This window comes from Orycteropus afer, unplaced genomic scaffold (genome assembly GCF_000298275.1).
Source record: "Orycteropus afer afer isolate SDZICR_OR568_19922 unplaced genomic scaffold, OryAfe1.0 scaffold00035, whole genome shotgun sequence".
NCBI lineage: Eukaryota > Metazoa > Chordata > Mammalia > Tubulidentata > Orycteropodidae > Orycteropus > Orycteropus afer.
In genome coordinates, this window is record NW_006921622.1 from 2,170,377 (window position 1) to 2,191,266 (window position 20,890).

The 20,890-nt window shown below is 40.1% G+C and overlaps 1 protein-coding gene across 1 annotated transcript in view; it reads right to left on the bottom strand.

The window, feature by feature from the left end:
• Window positions 1–13,330, bottom strand: part of TRDMT1 (tRNA aspartic acid methyltransferase 1) — a 101,244-nt gene extending 87,914 nt beyond the window's left edge. The window contains exon 1 of the mRNA XM_007936331.2: window positions 13,267–13,330. Within this exon, the coding sequence (XP_007934522.1) occupies window positions 13,267–13,330 (64 nt within the window). The remainder of the gene's footprint in view (window positions 1–13,266) is intronic.
• Between the last annotated feature and the right edge of the window lie 7,560 nt (window positions 13,331–20,890).

Genomic DNA, 20,890 nt, shown 5'->3' on the forward strand with positions numbered 1-20,890 from the left:
TATGGGGAGGAAGTGGGAGGGGAGCTGCTGCATTGTGGTAAATTGTGGTCAATGACATGAGACAAAGTATATGTGAACTGCTGTATGAAAAGTGAATTTGCTCTGTAAATCTTCACCTAAATCAAAATAAAAATAAAATTTTAAAAAATAATAATAATAACATATAATATTCCCTTTTACTTATGATGAGAGCTGGTTGGCACTATTCCCAAATAGCACTTTTCAAGAGTATTTTTGTTAAAAAGTGCATGGGCAAAACAATAGGCAACAAAGATTCTAAGAAGGTTCCACCCAAAAAACCCACTGCCATTGAGTCAAATCTGACTCATAGCAGCAACCCTTTAGGACAGAATAGAACTACCTCATCTCATCTCCAAGGCTGTAAATCTTTATGGGACCAGACTGCCTCATTTTTTCTCCCATTGAGCAGTTGGTGGATTGGAAGTGTCAACCTTTTTCTATATACCAACGAATATCAAATTCTCTATGTAACCTTAATCTCATGTACCTTTATGACACATTCTGTAATTAATTTTAGATTAGCTCTCATATATCAACCTCTTCTTTATCTGCTAGCTCCTTCCTCATCCTTTTACTGGTCAAAAGTTGCCACATGTAAGGGTTATTACTCACCCTCCCTCCAATTCAGGTTATGTTATCTGGCCCCTCCAGATAGTCAATGCATTGAACAACAGCTGAGAGCCTAAGAGGTGGATAGTTCCAAGTTAATCTGGGTGGTACATATATGAAGTATGATAAAACAGAAGAGAGATTATGGACCAAATGGTAAAGATGAAGATGGTGAGAAATGATAGAATTATAAATACAGTTTGATGGTTGAACCTGCAGAATGTGCTGATATGGGGTGTGAACTATAAGAAAGAGAACATCAGTAAATAATGCACAGCAACACTGTATGTGGTATGTATTACTAACAATAAGATGTGTTTTTTAAAAAGACAGTCATAAGTGCAATTTTTTGCAAGTCATAAGTCAGGAGCTACCTTTACTCTAAAGTGACATAAGCATTCACTATTCAACACATAAATAGTAGGTAATTCTATCATCCAATGGGAAGTTAGGATTTCCCTTCAATGAATTACACAAAATTCAGCCTACATAGTTCTATTTTGAACAAACAAACACTCTGCTAACTTCCACTGATATCAGAGAACCAAAGGATAAAAATTTTTAAGTGAGACCAGTTTTCACCTTGCTTCACTTTAAATCTGACAAGTCATATTGGAATAACTAAGAAAAAATAGTCTTATAGAGGAAAATTTTACAATCCTAAATATTGTAAAATATAGGAGCTCTGGTAGTGTAGTGCCTAAGGTACTTGACTGCTAACCAGAAAGCTGGTGGTACAAACCCACCAGCCACTCCTTGGAAGAAAGTTTGGGCAATCTACTTCCGTATTGATATCACCTCAGAAACCCAAGGAGGGATCACTGTGAGTCAGGTCTGATTAGACGGCATATAACAACAACAAAATATATACATATTTTTATAAAAGAAAAAAATTAAATTCCGATATATCTTTAGGTGACAGTCACATCTTTGTGGGAAGATATTTCATAATAATATATTTGCCTGATTGGCATAAACACACCTAATTAGCAAATGGTGTGATACAGTCCCAAATTGGCATGTAATCTATAGAACAATAAAGACAAAAGAAATTCAGAAAAGGAATAACTACTGAGTGACAATAAGGGACTTAACATTACAACAGAAGATAATGAGGCTGAGAAATTCTTATAAAATATAATTAGGTAGTATGTGGCTAAGTCTCAAAACCTACATCTTGAAAACCCTTTAAAAATTATTTCATAAGGCAAGTCCATTTGCTTTTAAGACTAACCCATTGTTTGATTATATATATATATATATATAAAAATTGTTCAGCTAAAGCTTTCCTTTATATACTACCTTAAACTACACTTTATTCTTCCCAGGCATAAGCATAGATATATTTTAAAATGAGAAAAACACAGAATCGTTATTTCCTAACCATTTATATTTGTTGGTGCCCTTGCATGTTTCACTAATACATAGTCCAAGACACTACTTCTTCCTTTGCTTTCTGAAAAAAAAAAAAAAAGAAAAAAAAATCTTTATTTGGAACATTCTCATTAGGCAAATTTTATAGAATATACCCCACAAAAAAAAAAAAACAACAACACCAAATCCAGTGCTACTGAGCAGATTGCAACTTAAAGCAACTCTACAGGACAGAATAGAACTGCCTCATAATGTTTCCAAGGCAGTAAACCTTTATGGGAGGGGAGTAGCTAATGGATTCAAACTGACTACCGGTTAATAGTCAAATGTTTTAACAATTGTGCCACCAGAGCACCTCATAGGATATACAGAATAAATAATACTGAAGTGTGTGTAAGTAGATTTGACACAGTGGCTGCAACAATAGGTCAAACATAGCAAAGACCGAAGATGGCATGGCACAGGACCAGGCAGTGTTTCATTCTGTTGTATATAGGGTCGCTATGAGTTGGAGCTGATTCCACGGCACCTAACAACACCACCACCACCACCACAAGTGTTTCCTTTACAGAGACAACATCCTTTAAGGAATGTAATAGACATTTGTTACACTTGTCACTATCTAGAAGCTTTCCTACATTTGGAAATTCTGTCACATTTTGAGTCCCTCCTTCCCATAATTGAGGCCAAAATTTACTCTGACAGCTTCTTTTGTCTAGCAATGGGAACTAGCATCTACCAACCAAGGGCATCTATATAAGATTTCAGAAGTAGCAATGTGAAGAAGCAAATGAGAAAATCCCCATTTTTGGTGATAGAGGTAGTAGAAGTATCCATCCTTTGGGAGAAGGCTAGGATGGCACTTCTGGCATCTACTCCTCAGCATTACTGGTGCAAGATGTGACAAGAGTTTATTAATCGAGCAGTATCCCTAGTGACCTAGACTGTTCGGTGTCCTATAGATTCTGTATACTTCCAAATGGCCTTTACTCTTTCTTTCTGCTTAAATTAGCAAGAAAGAACTTTGTTGATAACAAAAAATTAGAGCTAAGCAAACTATGGTTTTATGAACATCATGGTAGAAGAATTATCAATTCAATAATAAACTCAATAGACATCTACAGAGAACCTGTCACAAGTAAGGTACTGTGCCAGAAGCTACTCAGGCATAAAGACAAATCAGGAACAGAAGATAGGCAATGTGCATACATGGACATATAACTTATAAAATAAATTTAAATAAAATTTAGAAGATAAAGCATCTGTGTAATGAATACAACAATGCAATAGCATATTATGTATAATAGCAAGAATGAAAACCTTGAGTTCCAGTAAGATGGAGGACTAGGCAGAAAGACTGCACAGATGCTCTTCAACAAAGTAAAGGGAAACCAATTAACACAGACACAGAAGATAATCCTGGACCCCTGAGCCTTGAAGGGAAGGATATACAAGTGGACTAAACCCCAACTAGCAGAAGAATTGGCATGAAAATACCAAAAAAGGAGACAGACAGAGCTGGCGTCTGGCAGCAATCCTGAGCTATCCTGATGGCACGGCACAGACAGCTTGGAGAGTTTCGAGTAAGGTGGGCTGAGCTATGGACTTTTGTCAGTCCAGAGGGTGCCGCCATTTTGAATGTTTAAAAGCAGCTTGACTATTTGGGATATTTAAAGAGACAGCACTCTCGCATATTCCTGGGGCTTAAGAACACATTCTGCTTTCCAGCAACCCCAAGGACACTCTGGACCTGCAAGACTGAAAAGATATGACATTCCTCTTGTTACTCTTATAACCCACACCCACTTGGTGAATGTTGGTGTGGCCATCCCCCACTCTCACCTACCTTCTAGGCCCACAGGAACTTCATCATAGTCTGTGTGTTCAGAAGGAGCCTGGGTGCCCTGCTCTGTCCTCCACCGATTTTTTTTTATTTTTATTTTTTTCTTTTTCACTTTGTTTTTTCTGGTGACTAGTTTGCTTGTATTTGTCTGTTTTAAAACAACTATTATTAATAATACTTTTGTCCTTTTTACTATTATTCCTAATCTTCCCCTCCCAGGCCCCAGTTTTCAGCATTTTTTCTTTTCCCTGTTCCTGGTTGAAGACTTTTTTAAGTTTTTTTTTCCCCCCCTTTTTTCTCATGGTTAACCCATTCCTTGTTTTTCTTTTTGCATTTTTTCCCATGTTTTTTCCTTCATTATTCTCCTTCTCTACCTTTTTTCTCTTAGTGCCCTATCCTCAGATATTGCAGGTTTTCTTGTCTTGTCTTCTTCTTTTTCCCTTTTTTCTTTTTTTGGTTATTGTTCCTGTGTGAATACATGGTGTATTTTTTGTCCAAGGGCTTTTAGTTTTTTGATGGTTATTCAATTGTAATTTGTGTCTAACTGAGTAGGAGACAATAGTCCCCATAAGACACAACTACACCCACACCTCCTGCAACTTACTCACTGAGCAAGAGCCACTACCTCCTTCTCCACCAACGGGCCAACGATAAAAAAACACCAAGAAGAGCCTGAATCACCCTTGGCTGCTCTTCACAAACAGTTAACAGAGATCTAAATACAACAACGCCACGATGCCTCGGAAACAACAGACCATCACAGTCCACACAAAGAAGCAGGATAAAGTGGTAGAAACAAGGGAGCAGGATACAGACCCAGAACACATCCCTGAGGAAGAAGCAGCATTGGAACTCTCTGATAAGGAATTCAAAAGAATTATATTTAGGTATCTTCAAAGGATTGAGAGACAGACCAAAGAAAACACAGAAAAAACCTTAGAAGAATTTTGGAAGAAAATACAAGAACAAAATGATAAAATAAATGAAAAGTTAGAAATGATTCTAAATCTACAGACAAATCTAGAACAATCATGGGAGAAAGAAGGGCTGCTTATGCACAGGGAGACAGCTCAGGGGGCAGGAGTGCATGGAGGTATGGACACTGGGAAGAGGTAACTATGGGAAGGAAGTGAGGGGGGAGCTGTTGCATTATGGTAAACTGTGGTCAATGTCATGAGACAAAGTATATGTGAACTACTCTATGGAAAGTGAATTTGCTCTGTAAATCTTCACCCAAATCACAATTAAAAAAAAAAAAAAAGAATGGAAAACTTTTGTTGCAATACTAAAATGTCCACTGGGTTTGGGGCAAATCTGTGATGCTGTGAAGGGAATTAAATATACTTCTTATAACTAGGAACATTCCGTTATAAACTTTATCTAGAATTCAGTCAAAATTTAAATTCAAATTATTCCCATTGTCTTTCTCTTAGTATTATTTAAGGTGCATATCAAAGTTAGTTTGTGGCTCTGTCACAAAAAAAGGCAATACAACATGGTTAAGACTCAAGTGGACAGACCTAGTTTAGAATCCTAGGGCCTGCCCTGTAAAAATTCCTTAATAAATGGGTGCATTTAGCTGCCACAGTTTTTATTCTTTATTGTTACAAAAAGTCATAAGGAAAAGAATAAGGCATTTTATTACAGAAAGATTTAAGACTGAAAAAAATGTACACTAAAAGACAAACAAGTGTGGGAAAAAAAATATTTGCACAGCTAATAAACACATGAAGAAATGCTTGTGATTATTAGCTATTGTTGTTGTTGTTGTTGCTGTTAGGTGCCATCAAGTCAGCTCTGACTCACAGCGACCCTATGTAAACAGAATGAAACATTGCCCAATTGTGTGCCATCCTCACAATTCTTGCCATACCTGAGCCCATCAATGCAGCTGCTGTGTCAACCCACTTTGTTGAGAGTCTTCCCTTTTTCATTTACCCTCCACTTTACCAAGTATGATATCCTTCTCTAGCAAACAGTTCCTTCTGACAACATGACCAATGTAGATGAGACGAAGTGTAGCAATTCTTGCTTTGAGAAATGCAAATCAAAACTACAATGAGATATCATCTCACCCCAGCACTAATAACAAAGTTCAAACAAACAGAAAACAACAAATGTTGGTGAGGGTGGGGAGAGACTGGAACCTTCATACACTGTTGGTGGGACTGTAAAATGGTACAACCACTGTGGAAAAGAGTATGGCAATTCCTTAAAAAGCTAGAAATGGAAATATCACATGATCCTGTAATCCCATTATTGGATATATATCTAGAGAAATAAGAGTTATGACAGAAACAGATACATGCATACCCATGTTCATCACAACACTATTCACAACAGCAAAAAGATGAAAAGCTAAATACCTATCAACAGAGGAATGCATCAACAAAGTTAGGTATACACACACACTGGAATACTACCCAATGTTAAAGAACGAAGATGAACTTGTGAAATACCTCATAACATAGATGAACTCAGAGGCCATTAATGGTGAGTGAAGTTAAGTCAATCACTAAAGGACAAATACTGTATGAGACCATGACTGTAAAAAGTCAAGAAAAAGGATTCACAAAAAAACAAATATTCTTGGATGGTTACCAAGGGTAGGTGGGGACAGGAGGGTAAACTACACACACACACACACACACAAAATGCATCAAATATGATTAAGAGTCAATGTCAAGTGTGAATCAAGGAGTCTACCAGAGTCAGAAGAGTTCACATATGAACTACTGTATTGTCTTAGTTTGCTGAAGTAGGTGATTTTTAAAAAGTCATTTATTTTCTCACAGTTTAGGGGCTAGAAGTCCAGATTCAGGGTGCTGGCTTAAAGGGAAGACTCTTGGTTCTATCAGGTAAAGTCCTTGTTTCAGCTTCTCTAGTGTTCTTCTCAGTGCTCCTTGGAGATCACGTGGCTTCTTCTACCTTTCCCCATTTGTGATTGCTCTTGTGCCTAATCTGCTCTTTTTATATTTCAAAAGCAGTTAGCTTTAAGATACACACTACACTGACATAGTCTCACTAACAAAAAAAAAAAAAAAAAAAAGAAAGAAAATCCTATTCCCAAATGGAATTATATCCAATAGGTACAAGGGTTAGGATTTATAACATATTATTTGGGAGGGGAGGATACAATTCTATCCATAGCAGACAAGAAAGATGAAAAGAAGCTGCAAAGATGAAAAAAAAGCAATTTAGGTGGATCCAATAGCTACTGCAAAGACCAGAAAGTAAAAGGAACTTGAGGAGTCTGAGGAACAGAGAAAAAAACGACCCTTGATTCTGGAAAACAGAACCAGGGAGAGAGCAGCAGAGGTTGAAGAGGCAGGCAGAAGCCAGAGCTCACAAACCTGTAAGAAGACAAAACTATGAGTCTAACCTCAAAAGGAAGCCATTGAAATAGGGAATTGACATGTAGTTTACTTTGCAAATGATCATTTTGCTTGCTGTGTGGAGAATGGATGGGGTAGGAAGGCAGGATGGAAGCAAGGAGGACAGCTGGGAGACTTAAATTTAAGCAAGAAATGGTATACAACAGGATTCATAGTGGTGATGGTAATAGAAAAATGTATGCACATTCAGGTTGCACTGGCTGATGAAAACAGGAGAAAAAACTGTTTTATTAACCCTCAGAAAAGTAAATTAAAATTATACAATTTTTCCTATCAAATTAGCAAAGCTTAAATATGGATGATACACAATCCTGATAAATGTGTACTTGAGGCAGGAACTCGTAAACAACACAGTCTGAAAAGAAGTTTGCTGTACTCTAAAAAAAAAAAGCATTTAAAAATCCTCTTAACTTTGACTTGTCTACCACACAGTAGGTCTTTTATTACTGAATGAGTTAATACAATTTTTACAAAACACTCCTGAGGAAAAAATCTGGATTTATGCTTATGGATAAAATTATAGCATATTTATACTTGCAAAAAATTGGGAAACAATCTAAATGCTCAGCATTTAAGGAATGGCTGAATTACAGCTTAAGATAAAGTATTGTTGTTGTTAGATGCCATCAAGTCATTTCCAACTCACAGTGACCCTATGCACAGCAGAACAAAGCACCGCCAGGTCCCACGCCAGCTTGGCAATCCCTGCTATACCTGATCCCATCACGGCAGCCACTGTATCAATCTATCTTGTTGAGGGCCTCCCCTCATTCTGTGGGATCACCTCTCTTTGGAATGGGCACAAATATGGATCTCTTCCAGTCAGCTGGCCAGAGAGCTGTCTTCCAAATCTCTTGGCATAACTGAGAGCCTCCAGAGCAGCATCCATTTGTTGAAACATCTCAACAGGTATTCCATCAATTCCTGAAGCCTTGTTCTTTGCCAATTCCTTCAGTGCAGCTTCAACTTCTTCCTTCAGTACCATTGATTCTTGATCATATGCCACCTCCTGAAATGGATAAACATTGACCAGTTCTTTTTGGTACAGTGACTCTGTGTATTTCTTCCATTTTCTTTTGATGTTCCCTGCATCATTCAATATTTTGCCTACAGGATCTTTCAATATTCCAACTCGAGGCTTAAATTTTTTCCTCAGTCTTTTCAGATTGAGAAATGCCAAGTGTGTTCTTCCCTTTTGGTTTTCTAACTCCAGGTCTTTGCATGTTTGGACAATTTCAGACTGCTGAAGTTGGTAGAAATCTTCAGTTTCCTCATCTTTGGGTTTGGTGGTTGGTGCATAGATTTGAATATTAGTAGTATTAACTGGTCTTCCTTGCAGGTGTATGGATATTATCCTATCACTGACAGCATTGTACTTCAGGATAGATCTTGAAACAGTCTTTGTGACAATGAATGCCACACCATTTGTCTTCAATTTTTTTCATTTCCGGCATAGTATATCATACGGTTGTCTGATTCAAAATGGCCAAAACCAGTCCATTTCAGCTCACTAATCCCTAGGATATTGATCTTTATGCACTGCCTTTCATCTTTGACAACTTCCAATTTTCCTAGATTTATCCTTCATGCATTCCATGTTCCGATTACTAATGGATGTTTGTATCTGTTTCTACTTATTTTGAGTCATGCCACATCAGCCAATGGAGGTCCAAAAGCTTTACTCCATCCATGTCATTAAGGTCATCTCTACTTTGAGGAGTCAGCTCTTCCTCAGTCACATTTTGAGTGCCTTCCAATCTGATGAGCTCATCTTCCGGCACTATATCGGACAACGTTTCAGGGCTATTCACAAAGTTTTCCAGTAATATATCAGACAGTGTTCCACTGCTATTCCTAAGGTTTTCACTGACCATGGGTTTTCACCACCATGGGTAACCGTGCTGGCATTTTATAACACCGGTGGCATAGTCTCCAGCCTCACAGCAACATGTAAACCACCACAGGATGACAAACTGACAGACAAGTTCACCTCACTTAGTTGTTTCTAACCGCTCTGTGCCCACCTCTCTGGGGCCCAGCATTAAAATAAAGCCGGCCCCAAAGCCCAGCCAAGCAGCCCCTAGCCATACACCTACCTCTTCCAGGGCCCAGCCTTAAAAGAAAGCCAGCCCCAAAGCCCAGCCAAGCAGCCTGAGCCAAGCTAAAGTTACTCTTTGTACTAGAAAAAAAGCAGCAGTGGTTTGTAGTTGTCTTAGTAATAGAAGAGTGAACAAATAAACATGCACATTCAAAGTCTACTAGCACAGGAGCTCAGCTCAATAAATATTTTTCAATGAATTTCAAAAAAACAAAATTTTCATTTCCACTACAGCATCAAAGAAATGGAAAACTTCAAAATGGAAGAGGTACAATGTTACAGATTGAATTGTGTTCCTCAAAACATGTATCAACTTGGCTAGGCTACAATTCTCTGTTTTATGTAATTATCTTCCATCTTGTGATCTAATTATCCTGTGTGTTGTAAATCCTAATCTCTATGATGTTAATGAGGCAGGATGCAATCTATAGGATTAGGTTGTATCTTGAGTCAATCTCTTCTGAGATATGAAAGAGATGAAACAAGGCAGCAGAATTAGAGAGACCACAATATTAACAAGAAAGAAGAGCTGGGAGTGGAGCATGTCCTTTGGACCCAGTGTCCTACACTGTGAATCTTCTAGACCTAGGGGAAGAATGATGCCAAGAAACATGGAAATCTCCAAGGGATGCCAAGTCCACAGATGTTGAAAGGAGACAAGGACCTGCCCTCAGAGTCGACAGAGGGAGAAAGCCTTCCCCTAGAGCTAGCGCCCTATTCTGGTTACCTAGTGTCACTCCAACAAGAATATACCACAAATGGGATGGCCTTAACAAACAGGAGTTTATTCTCTCACAATTTGGAGGCTTTAAATCCAAGTTCAAAGGGCCACACTCTAGGGGCTGTGTGAAAGCCCCTCAACCTTGGGCTTCAGCTCTGCCTCTTGCTCCCAGCCCACTGAAGCTAGAGGCATCTCTACACTCAGGCAGCTAGTGGCTGCTGAGGCTTACAAGCCCAAGGTTGACAAACAAAATGGCACAGTCCTGATGTTACCAAACCACATGGCAGGCCATTAATTCAAGTCCATTGTAAGTCCCAAGGTCGGCAGAGCATGGCAGGCTGCTGAATGACGACACGGCTACCTGCAGGGTCCAAGCCTGAAATAAGCTAAAGACCATTCCTCAAGGCTTCTGCTTATATACAGGAAGCAGACCACATTCCCTAAGGCAGCTACGCAGCTGCTCACAGTTGATTACACTATGGATTGATTACCAGTCTCATCATGGTGAATACTACATCCAGCTGCCCAGCCACTCAACCAGGCCCACACAAACTGACAGCAACTGAACTACCACAGGCCCTAATTCAGACTTCTAGCTGCCTAAACTGCAAGAAAATAAATTTGTTTGTTAAAGCCATCCATTCGTTGTATTTCTTTTACTGCAGAGCTCTGGTGGCACAGTGGTTAAAGTATTAGATGGCTAACCAAAAGGTTGGTGGCTTGAACTCACCAGCCACTCCTCAGGAAAAAGATGAAGCAATCTGCTTTTGTAAAGATTTATAACCTTGGAAGCTATGGGGCAGTTCTACTCTGTCCTATAGAGTTGCTGTCTCGGTTCTCTCATGCTGCTTTAATAGAAATACCCCAAGTTGATAGCTTTACAGTTTAGGAGGGTAGAAGTCCGAGTGCAGAATGCTGGTTCTTGAGGCTGGGTGAAAGCCCCTCGACCTTGGCCTTCAGCTCTGCCTTTTGTTTCAGGCCCACGGGTACAAGTTAGAAGTGTCTTCTGACTCACACAGCTGCTGGATGCTGAGGCTGATAAGTCCAAGATTTGTAGGTAAAACGGCAGATTGTTGGCTCACAAGCTGTATAGGCAACAATCTCAAGATCAGTAGACCACTGGTTCAAGTCCAGAAATGGAGATGAAGACTCACAAACCAAATGCAGGATTCCTTCCATATATACTAGAGGCAGGCCACATCCAGAAGGCAACTCCCCTTCAAATGATTAACAGTTCACAGCAGATTGCACCATGGAGGTGATTATATCACGTCCAATCTCATCATGGGGAACAGCTACCACCAGCTGCCAAGCCACTCAAAATAACCACCTTAACTACCACACAACCTTAACTACCACAGTCGTTATGAGTTGCAATCCACTCAATGGCAGTGGGCTGGGTTTGGTTTAGAGAAGTAAGACATACATTAAAAACTAATAGTGAAAATAATGACTGTAGTGTTTTGTTCTGTTGTTATCCATGAGGTTTTCAAAAGAAAATATTATAGATTATAATAGAAAACAACAACACACATGACGTTGCCATGAGTCAGAAGCGACTCTAACTGCAGTTGGTTTTTACTGCACCCTATTATGGACTCATAGAAGGCTAGCGGTTCAAACCCACCAGCAACTCCTCGAAAGGAAGGTTGGGCAATCTACTTCCATAGTGATACTGCCTTGGAAACCCAAGGAGGGGTCGCTATGAGTCAGATCCGACTCGACAGCAGTGAGTTTATTATGGATTGAACTGTGTCCCTCCCAAAATAAACCAGAAAACACCAAACCCACTGCCATCAACTCAATTACAACTCATAGACACTACAGGTCACTACAGAACTGCCCCACAGAGTTTGCAAGGCTGTAAATCTTTACGGAAGCAGAGTGCTTCACCTTTCTCCTGCTGACTAGATGGTGGTTTCAGTGGGTTTGAATCATGGACCTTCTGGTTAGCAACCAAATGGCTTTAACTGCTACACCACCAGAGCACTTCCCCCCCCAAAAAAAATGTGTTGTAAACCCTATCCCCTACACCACTTGGGAATAGGGTTTTCTCTGTTACCTTAATGAGACCATAGCAGTGTAGGGTGTTTTAAGATCAATTTTAAGATTAAAAAAAGATTAGGCACAGCAACAAGACAGCACAAATGGGGAAAGACTGATGTCATGTGGCAGTCACTAAGTAATTTATGAAGAAAAGCTGAAAAAGGCAAGGATTTTCTCCAAAACAAGAAGACAGCGCCTTCCCTTAAAACAAACAAAAGAATCAAGTTGATTCTTACAGAGACACTATGAGACGGAGTAGAAGTTTCTAAGGCTGTAATCTTTCCAAGCCTGCATCATTCTCTTGCAGAGTGGCTGGTGGGTTCCTACCACCAACTTCCCCTTTAGCAACAAAGCACTTAACCATTGCATCACCAGGACTCCCTCTGTACCAAACAGGCGTCCTAGACTTACAGTCTTCTAAAATGTGAGAAAATAAATTTCTATTCTTTAAAGCCACCGATTTGTGGCATTTCTGTTACAGCACTAGATTACTAACACACGTCTTAATCCTTGCAATAATCCTTCCCTGCAAGTTTCACTTTTTAAAACTAAAAAACTGGTTCAGAAACGTTAAGGAACTAGCCCAAGGTAACCCTACCACTAAGTGGCTGAATCCAATTTGAACTCAATTCTTCTGGCGCCTAAATAGAAGAGATGGTGGCTTTTTGTTTGTTGGTTTGTTTGTTTTTCCCAATAATCAAAATTAACCAGGATTTTCCTCTATGCCTCCTTTCTTGAATTGTTGAATTGTTGGGAGCTCTGGTAGCCTAGTGCCTAAGGCATTTGACTGCTAACCAGATGCCTGATGGTTCAAACTCCTCGGAAGAAAGGTTGGGCAATCTACTTCCGTAGTGGTACCGCCTCGGAAACCCAAGGAGGGGTCGCTATGAGTGGGATTTGACTTTACACCACACAAACCGAAGAATCAGTTCTCACAAACTGAGCCTCCCGCCTTTCTGACCAGGTTCAGGACGCCTTGAGCTAACTTTACCGTGGTTTCCAAGTCAACCGATACACCACCACCCTTGACCCTACACCGTCTCCGCCCCCAGCGCCTCGCCGCTCCGCCCCTCACAGGCGCCCGAAGTCCGACAACTGCCTGGGAACAAAAAAAGGAAGAAAAGAAAAAGACATTAGAGGCGCCAAGGTGCACTACTACCTCTCAGAGCTTGGTGCATGCCTCCTATGCCGCTGTATAACTCCAGGACCCGCAAGGGCTCCATTCCCACGCTGCCGCCACCGCCACCACCGCGGAGCTCGGCCTGCTTGTCCCTTGCTCTTTCTTCTCCTGCTCCGCGCTGCTCCCTCGGTTTATGGTTCCGCTGCAAAAGTTCCATCATCTCCTCTCCCGTGTCAGCTCGTCATGGAGCAGCGCGGCCCTGGAGGCTGAGACGGGTCTAGAGAAGGACAAAGAGCAGAACACAGTAAATTTTTTTCTGCCTCTTAGGCCTCGCAAATGAATAGCAGACATCCCGTGGCCTGATTTTGTGCTTCGTTTCTCTTTCATCTTTGGCCTATTCTGGGAACCTTGGATGGAAAAGAAACCCGGAATTTAGCAGAGGAGTGGAGTGACCTTCGCCTCAAAGTGAGAACGCTGGCTAGAATTCAAAACACTCAGTTTCAGGCATGCTACTTTTCCATCCCTTGGAAGCCAGAAATGTTCTTACTTTTCTTCGACTAGCCGTGGGCACGTATCATGTGCCTAGTAATGTGCCCGTGATGGGGTTAAATCAGACCACCTTCTTGCCTAGAGGTCACAGTTAAAGATAGGGAAACAAGTATACTTGCCCCACAGCCCTCAATGCTTGCTAATACAGAGGGTACTAGCATTTATTGTTGGTGGGCTTCATCATATTTTAGGTTGAGAAATACATCCTCAACATAGGATATACTGCTGTTACATTGCAGAACTACTTATGGGCCTGAAAGCTCTAGGACCTTGATTCTCCAAAATAGTCCCAAGGACCAAATTGTTATAGGGGTGATTATAAACTAAGATTAGGTGGCCATGAAAAGGAGAGGAAATGTTCTTATTGTAAAGAATGTCCTTCTATTGTTCCCACTGCTGCCACAAAAGTTCCCATAACTTTTGTTAGGAAGAACTTGGAGATACCACTTGTAGTAACAAGTTCATTGCTTTGCTAAAAACTATGTCTGCTAAAGTAACACCGTTAACAAAAAGTACACTGTCTATAAGTCAGAGAACTTGATTAATGCATTTCCAAGTGCTCTATGAACTTAGGTTTTTTTGTATCTGTTTTATTTTAATTTAAATGTGTAGTGGCCTTTAAATATATATTTGTCACTCATTTCAGGTAAAATAAAGAGTGGTGTGGTAGGTAGATAGGTATTAGATAACTGAGTTTTAGCCCTGGCGTTGCCAGTAACTGTGTGACTTTATAGGAGGTCTGGTGGCCTAGTGCCTAAGGCATTTGATTGCTAACCAGTAGGCTGGCGGTTCAAACCCACCAGCCACTCCTCGAAAGGAAGATTGAGCAATCTACTTCTGGAGTATACCTTCTCGTAAACCCAAGGAGAGGTCACTATGAGTCGGATCCGACTCGACTTCAGTGAGTTTGGCTTTGGTTTGGTGTGACTACACTGAGCCTGGTTTCCTCAGCTGTAAAAGGGAAAGAAAATAAGAGGAAATTCATTTACAAGAGTCTGTTGCAGAAATAGTATTTGAAAAAGTGAATCCTCATTTAGCTACATGTTAATTTTTTGGTGAACTTGAAATATCCCTAAAGGAGGCAGTTTTTACATGATTTAAACAAATACACTCTTTCTTAAACCAACTCAACTTACTGAAATCATATGCACACTAATACCATAAATACGAAATGCATGAAACAAACTTTTGTAATATTTATTATTAGATTAACAGTACATTATTAATAATATTGTGGCTAGATGCCATTGAGTCGGTTCAGACTCATAGTGACTCTATGTACAATAGAACGGAACACTGTCCGGTCCAGCACTAGTCTAATCTCACAATTGTTGCAATGTTTGGGCTCATTGTTGCAGCCACTATGACAATCCATCTTGTTGAGGGTCTTCCTCTTTTTCTCTGATCCTTTGACTTTACCAAACATGATATCCTTCTCCAGGGAATGGTCCCCCTGATAATATGACCAAAGTACCAGAGACGGAGTCTTACCATCCTCTCTTCTAAGGAATATTCGGGTTGTACTTCCAAAATAGATTTGTTCATTATAATAATATATTAGTACCATAAATATGGGAGCTGTGGTAGTGTAGTGGCTAAGGCACTTGACTGCTAACCAGAAGGCTGACGGTTCAAATCCACCAGCCACTCCTCGGAAGGAAGATCGGGCAATCTACTTCCGTAGTGACACTGCCTCGGAAACCCAAAGAGGGGTCGCTATGAGTCGGGTCCAACTCGATGGCACATAACAACAACAACAACAACCATAAATATGTATCAGTACATGTATATTGAGCATGTTATCTGGAGGGACAATTCCTGAAGAAAGACATCATGCTTGGTGAAGTAGAGGATCAGAGAGAAAAAGGAAGATCCTCAATGAGATATATTGACACAGTGGCTACAACAATGGGTTCTAACATAGCATGGACTCTGAGGATGACACAGGACCAGGCAGTGTTTCATTCTGTTGCACATAAGCTCATTATGAGTCAGAACCCACTCTATGGCACCTAACAACAAAACATATAATATTGCAGTGCAATGAATTACTTACTATGGCCCTTTTAGCCATAGTCCTCCTCCATTTTGTGATTTGTTGTAGTCCCATTTGGGGTAAGTTGTCTGTTATGTTAATGAGGTGGGATATATCTTCAGTCACCACCTTATTAGAGGATGTGACTCAAGTCACCACCCTTAGTAGTTTCATTGAGGCTGCTATGAGTCGGGGCCGACTCGAGGGCAAACAACAACAACAACAACAACATGGTCTCCATGCACTACATGTAAATACTCTGGCAAAGTTCTCTCCCTTGCTCTGGATCACACATCTGGCTCATAATCATCTAATCTCTGGTTCTTCAAACTTCAGCCAGAAGCCTATCATCTGACTTGATTTGCCAGCTTCTACAGCCCTGTGAGCCCGCAGCCTGTTGTCTGACCTACTAATTTGGGTTTGTCAGTCCCTTCAATAATATCAGTTAGGATAATCCTCCAGATTACCCCTGACCCACGGATTTGGGACTTGCCAGCCTCCGCAACCATGTAAGCCATCTCTTCGTCAGTTTGTGAGTTCCGTGAGATGTTGCAATGAATTACAGAATGCAATTACAGATTAGAGAGAGAGTACTTAGGGGAGGAGGAATAGTTGATAGTAGAGATAATGGAGTAGTACAGCAGTTTGGTAAAGTTGGACACTTGGAACATCTTTAACCTCCACCTCATAGGAACCAGCTTTGTGCTGATCCTTCTAAAATAAGTTATTCATGTAAATAGAAAAGGAACTACATGGTCTCAGTGATTTATCTGCAGTCAACAAAAAATACATTAAATAAATCTAGAATCTGTTTCATGTTAGCACTATAAATCAAAATAAATATGACCAGGGATCTTATCCCATAGGGGAGAAACAGGATTTATACATGGAAGAGTTAGTGAAAAAGACCAATGTCCTGAGAAGAAAAAGGTAGGAGCCCATCCCTACCCAAGCTGATTACAAACTTTTCACTCTGATCACTAAGGTTGTTTATAATGTAGCCCGAAACTTACTTTTCGTTACCTTTAATTTTTGCCCTTTTGAACAGTGCTACTAAATAGACTGCTTAGTATTCCCCAAAAATACCTTCACTTCTCCATTTCCCTGCTTTTGCTCCTGGTTTTTGTTCTTTACCCTGCCTAAAAATCCTAGCCTTCTTCAAGACCTGTACTTCAAGTACAACCTTCCTTCTTAAAGCTCAAGCTAGAAATCTTGACTCATTTTGACTGATTACTCAATCCCTTCTCTCTATTTCTAGCCCAATTTTCAGCTCATACATACCATGCTGTATCTTTTCTTTATGTACTATTTCCTCTCTAAAGTTTATCATATGTAGTAATCATTTCAAGAATGAAAACTCTCCATATTCATAATTTATCCCCCCTTCATGGAAGCACTCGAAAATTAAGCACTCTCTTTCAGTCTCTGGCATGAGTTGTGGGGAAGGGAAGGGGGAGAAAAAGCAGCAGGGTGTCAATAGGAAGTAGTTGAGGAGGACAGGATCAGAAGATAAAGAAGAAAATACATACTGATGATTCACCGAAAGGAAATCATGCATGTTCTTATAGAGGAATAAAAGCTCTCTAATCCTGTCATTTCCCACTGCTATACTCAATGATGTCCAACAGTGCTTATATTCTTATCAAAGAAACTCAACACACTTTTGAACATACAAATGAATATCAAAACTTAGAATTTGGTATGTTAAATAAATATATTTTTAAAAAAATGCTAGTTTATTATCTGGAAAATAAAGACACATATTTAAGGCACATAATTAAGGAGCACATTAAACTACAAAGGGTAATAGTAAACATAATAATAGCATACTCAAATATTTAAGAACTCATTGTTTAAATTTGCAATATAATGACATTTTATTCTTTTTTTTCTGCTTGTCATTTCACTCACCATTAACAGCTAGCAAAATTAAACAAAGTCTGACAAATGCTTAAATGCTTTTTATAATCATCTTTGAATTTCCATGAACCAAGACATTTGTTATTCCCCAGTAAAACATGAACCAGGATTCCTATATAGGATTACCCCTGCTCGAACCAATTGAAGTAATGACTAAATTGCTTTCTGGTTTTACACGTAAAAAGAATGGGCTTTATAAATTGCATAGAAAAAGAAAATTAAGTAGTCATATGGGAATAAATTGATAATAAGTTTCTTCAAGAGAGGAAATTATATTCAGAAGAAATTTGAATTGGAAAGGCCCTGACAGCTCATCTGTCATAAGCTCCCACTTATTCAAGAATGCTTTCTACCACATTCCTCATTCAACAGCATTAGTCTTGGCTTGCATGTCATTAATGAGGGGCACAACAGTTTTCACAGAGTGAGATAAGTTTGGTGATAAAGAGGTTAAATAATTAAAAAATATATATATAATGACCTAAACTCCAGCCCTTTTACCTCCATCTAATGAGATTAACCCACCTTAGCTGGGTGTATGAGGTGTCACCTGGGACAGTGCCTGGGACATTCCGTATATATTGGAAGCAAGCCACACCCCTCAATAGACTGACCAGCTGTTGGTGTTGTTATGTGCCGTTGAGTCAGACCCGACTCATAGCTACCCCTCCTTGGATTTCCAAGGCAGTATCACTACGGAAGTAGATTGCCCCATCTTCCTTCCGAGGAGTGCCTGGTGGGTATGAACCGCCAGCCTTCTAGTTAGCAGTCAAGTGCCTTTAAACACTATGCTACCAGAGCTCCTAGACTGACCAGCACTATGTCATAATTAAGTCCACAGGGATCTTGATTGCCTTTGTCTTCCACAAGGGCTCAGAAGTGAGAAAAAGGCATCGTCCAGATCAATACATCTCAGGTACCAGGAGATGTATTAATTTGCTCCACTAATGAAACCACATCTGGACCAGCAGCTGCAATTAGTGTCACCACCTGGTTAAGTTTAAGATAATTCAGTCATTCTCCAAGACATATCTGTTTTTTGCAGAGGGCACATAGGAGAGTAAAATGGGGATGTGGTAAGAATCATCACCCATGCACCTTTCAAGTTCTTGATGGTGGCACTAATCTCTGAATCCCTCAGGGAAGATTTATTGCTTTTGCTTTTACTATTTTCCTAGGTAGTGACAGTTCCAATGGCTTCTACTCGGCATTTTCTGCCATAATTATTCCACATCAGGGTTCCATTGTGGGTTTCTGCCAGTTGCTGACCACCTCTATTTCAATTATGTATTCAGGAACTGGGGGAACCACTACAGGATGGATTTCAGGACCTACTGGATCCACTGTGAGATAGACTTGAGTTTGTTGTTGTTAGGTGCTGTCGAGTTGGCTCCAACTCATAGTGACCCTATGTACAACAGACAAAACACTGCCTGGTCCTGCACCAGCCTCAAAATCTTTGCTGCACCTGAGCCCATTGTTGCAGCTGCTGTGTAAATCCATATTGTTGAGGGCCTTCCCCTTTTTTTTGCTGACCCTCCACTTTACCAAGCATGATATCCTTCTCCAAGGATTAGTCTCTTCTGACAAAGTGACCAAAGTAGGTGAGATGAAGTCTGGCCATTCTCACTTCCAAGGAACATTCTGGCTGCACTTCTTTCAGGACGTATCTGTTAGTTCTTCTGGCAATCCATGGTGCTTTCGATATTCTTGCTAACACCACAACTCTAAAACATCAACTCTTCTTTGGTCTTCCTTATTCATTGTCCAACTTTCATATGCATATGAGGCAACTGAAAACACCATTGGCTTGGGTTAGGTACACCTTAGTCTTCAAAGAGACATCTTTTTGAAGTACTCTTCAGTACTTTTTTTTTTAATATTTATTTTTGCAGCATTTCCTCCCTCCCCTCACATAACCAACAAGAAAAGTTTCCTTCCATATATAAACCTTTCCTTGACTTTTTCAATAATGAACTAATACAATATTTGTCCTTCTGTGATTGCCTTATTTCACTCAGAATAATGTCCTCCAAGTTCCTCTACATTATGCGGTGTTTTACAGATTCTACGTTATTCTTCAGTGTTCCATAGTATTCCATCATGTGTATGTACCATAGTTTGCTTATCCAGTCTTCTGTTGATGAGCACCTAAGTTGTTTCCATCTTTTTGCTGTTGTAAATAGTGCTGCAGTGAGCACAGATGTCCATATATCAGTTCACTTTTTTACGATATATGTATAGTAATGGGATTGTTAGATCAAATGGTATTTCTAATTCCAACTTTTTGAAGAATCGCCATACTGCTTTCCACAGTGGTTGTATTATTTACAGTCCCACCAGCAGTGTATTAGAGTCCCAATCTCTCCACATCCTTGCCAGCATTTATTTTGTGTCTTGTTGAACCTTGCTATTGGTGCTGGGGCCAGATGGTACCTTGTGGTGGTTATGTTTGTGTGTCAACTTGGCTGGGCCTGGTTGAGTGGCTGGGAAGCTGAATGTAGTTATTCCCCATGGTGCTATTGGTAATTAACTCTATGGTGGAATATACTGGAGGAGCTGAGTAGCTGCTTTAGGAATGTGGTCTGCTTCCCATATATAAGAAACTGCTTTGGGGATGGTCTCTAGCCTGTGACACACTTGAACCCTGCATATAGCCATGCCGTCGTTCAGGAGCCTGCCATGCTTTGCCAATCTTGAGACTTTCAATGGACTTGAATCAATGGCTGCCTTGTGGTTTAGTAACATCAGGACTGTGCCTTTTTATTTGTCGACCTGGGGCTTGTTAGCCTCAGCAACCAGTAGCTTCCTGGGTGAAGAGTTGCCTCTAGCTTCAGTGGGCCAGGAGCAAGAGGCAGAGCTGAAGCCCAAGGTCGAGGGACTTTCACACAGCCCCTAGAGCCTGGCACTTTGAACTTGGACTTAAACCCCCAAATTCTAAGAATAAACTCCTGTTAGTTAAAGTCTTCCCATTTGTGGTATATATATTCCTGTCAGAGCAGCACTAGGTAACCAGAACATACCTCATTGTTTTGATTTGCATCTCTATAATGGCTAATAATTTGGCCTTGGTGACAGGAATAATGCTGGAACTCGTATGGTAGAATTTTGCAAGACCAACGACTTGTTCATTGCAAACACCTTTTTTCAACAACACAA